At 34.7% G+C, this 2229-nt stretch overlaps 1 protein-coding gene across 1 annotated transcript; it reads right to left on the minus strand.

Moving 5' to 3' along the window:
* Positions 1-782: 782 nt before the first annotated feature.
* Positions 783-1826, minus strand: LOC137806892 (flowering-promoting factor 1-like protein 3). The gene has a single exon (XM_068607258.1). It carries the CDS (start codon positions 1578-1580, stop codon positions 1251-1253), a length of 330 nt encoding a protein of 109 aa, XP_068463359.1. The 5' UTR covers positions 1581-1826; the 3' UTR covers positions 783-1250.
* Positions 1827-2229: the final 403 nt, after the last annotated feature.

Below are 2229 nucleotides of genomic sequence, written 5' to 3' on the forward strand. Positions count from 1 at the left end.
TATGTAAGACTACAAGTTTGTCTTTAAAAATCATGTAAACAAATTGTTAGAAAATAACTCAACTAATTCTGAATGGATAATATATTTCCTAATTTAACATATATTTTTTCAAGATATATTTATACATCTATTTTTCTATTCTATTTTATTTTTCTGTACTGCATCACATTAGTTAAGTATATATTTAGCCTTATTATAGGGACACTTCAACAGTATATACATTAGTTTAATTGTTTTCTCTCCTTATGGATATCCTATCACTTATCATATTTTACACTTTTTTTAATATTAACCAGAGTGTCCATAAAATAATTTTCTTTCTCTTTTTCATTTCTTCTCCCTCTACCATCTATCTAATGAAACATTATGCTTTCCCTTAACATTTAAAAAAAAAATAGTTGTATTAGATATTGGTTAAGATAGAGACGGAAAACATCTTGTATTTCACTCTATCTCAGGAGCATAAAAATTCCCTCTATATCCTTCAATTTTACTCATCATCGTTTCTGATCCACCATGCATGAACCAGAGTCATCATGTTACAAGCTAAATGTGTTAAATAATACATATTTACGTAATAAATTTGAACACCACAACCAATTTACATTTCTTTGTCTTTTTACTGTATTCAATAATTTATTATACAATTATACGTTTTTGTATGTGTCAAATAACATGATAGAAGATATCCAAATGAATAAAATAAACTTGTTATGAGGTATATTATCCAATTATGATGAAAAATAGAAATGCAGGCAATGTGAATATTTAGCAGTGGAATATAGAAAACTCAAATTTGATTGGAAAATGAGTAAAAATTTACAGCAGAACACACAGAGATAATTAATGGCACCCAGTCCTCACAAATCAGGAATCAGACCCTACCTACGTGTACATAAACATGAAATAATTATCATAACATATATAACAATAATAATAATAATAATAATAAACTCACCAATCGAAACACCCAAAGTTAATGTGACAATGAATTGGACATAGACCTCACCCTCCATGGCCACAAGTCCAAAATCAAACACTCAAACACCTAACTCAATGAAAATGGAGAATTAAAGGAAACTACCCCGCCAAGAGTTGAAGGAGTAGTAGTAAGTAAGTACACAAACACTGACACTTCAACAGTAGCAGGGTACCCTGCCCGAAGGCCTTGCAGGGTTGTGATTTGTTTGGTCACTATATATAATATATGTGTGTTCGCTTATGCTTATGTTGTCTTGTCCCTCCCTACCCTACATGTCCCTAACTTCAAAAGCGTTCTTGTTCTTCACCACTATGTCATACATGTGCATGGACTTGAACTTGTTGAAATCTCTAGGGAGGGAAATAAGGTGGACGGTGGAGCGTTTGTGGAACTGAAGAAGATCAGGGTCATCGTAGTAACGCTCCCACCCAAGTGAATACAATTTTCTCTCTAGAACCGAATAAGAGGTGATAACCTCATTGCTTGCTAAATGAACAAGCATCTTCCTTCTTCCACCGCGGCTTCCCTCCACGGCCTCACCCCCAGGGTTCTCCACCAGCCTCACCACACCGTTCTTGAAAACCCAAACCCCAGACATTCTAAGTAATTTCAAAACAACAATATGAAGATGAAGATGAAGATGATGATGATATCTTCAAGTGTGTGAGTGTATGTTGTATCTTTTGGAGCTTTGTTGGGGGAGAATATGGTTGTAATGTGTGTGTATATATAGGCGAAATAATTAAGGTGTGAGGATGAGAAAGTTTGACGATGGAATTATTTTATTTGTTATATATAGAGAGCAGCCAACCAGATGAAGGGTACGTATTAGAGATGGGGGAGAATGGAAGAGAGAGAGATATAGTATATATAGAGGTGGTGTTTGGATGTGAATACAGCTAAGGTGGGACCCAGAGAAGAAGAGTCCTAAGCTAAAGGTGTATTTTGGGGACAGGGTGTTTGGGGAAAGGGTGGGGGCCTAGGTTATTCATTTAATCAATTATCATAATCGGATTGGGGGAATCCTGATTCACTTTTCCATTTGCGTAGTCTAAGTGTTGTAACCCCACGCCTAGAGAATCTATGTTTTGTTTGGGTGAGGGAATGAGTTCTTCTAGAACAAACTAAAACTTGAAATAAAATAACATGAGAATGAGAAGTGAGTGCAATAATGATAATACAGAGTATAGAATAGAAGAGTGAGTTAGAGTTAGAGTTAGAGTTATAGTTATAGGGTTTGTAGAAAA

Source organism: Phaseolus vulgaris, chromosome 3 (assembly GCF_000499845.2).
Source record: "Phaseolus vulgaris cultivar G19833 chromosome 3, P. vulgaris v2.0, whole genome shotgun sequence".
NCBI lineage: Eukaryota > Viridiplantae > Streptophyta > Magnoliopsida > Fabales > Fabaceae > Phaseolus > Phaseolus vulgaris.

Coding starts and splice junctions, on each gene's coding strand:
- LOC137806892 (XM_068607258.1), bottom strand. CDS start 1,580: ATGTCTGGGGTTTGGGTTTTCAAGAACGGTGTGGTGAGGCTGGTGGAG.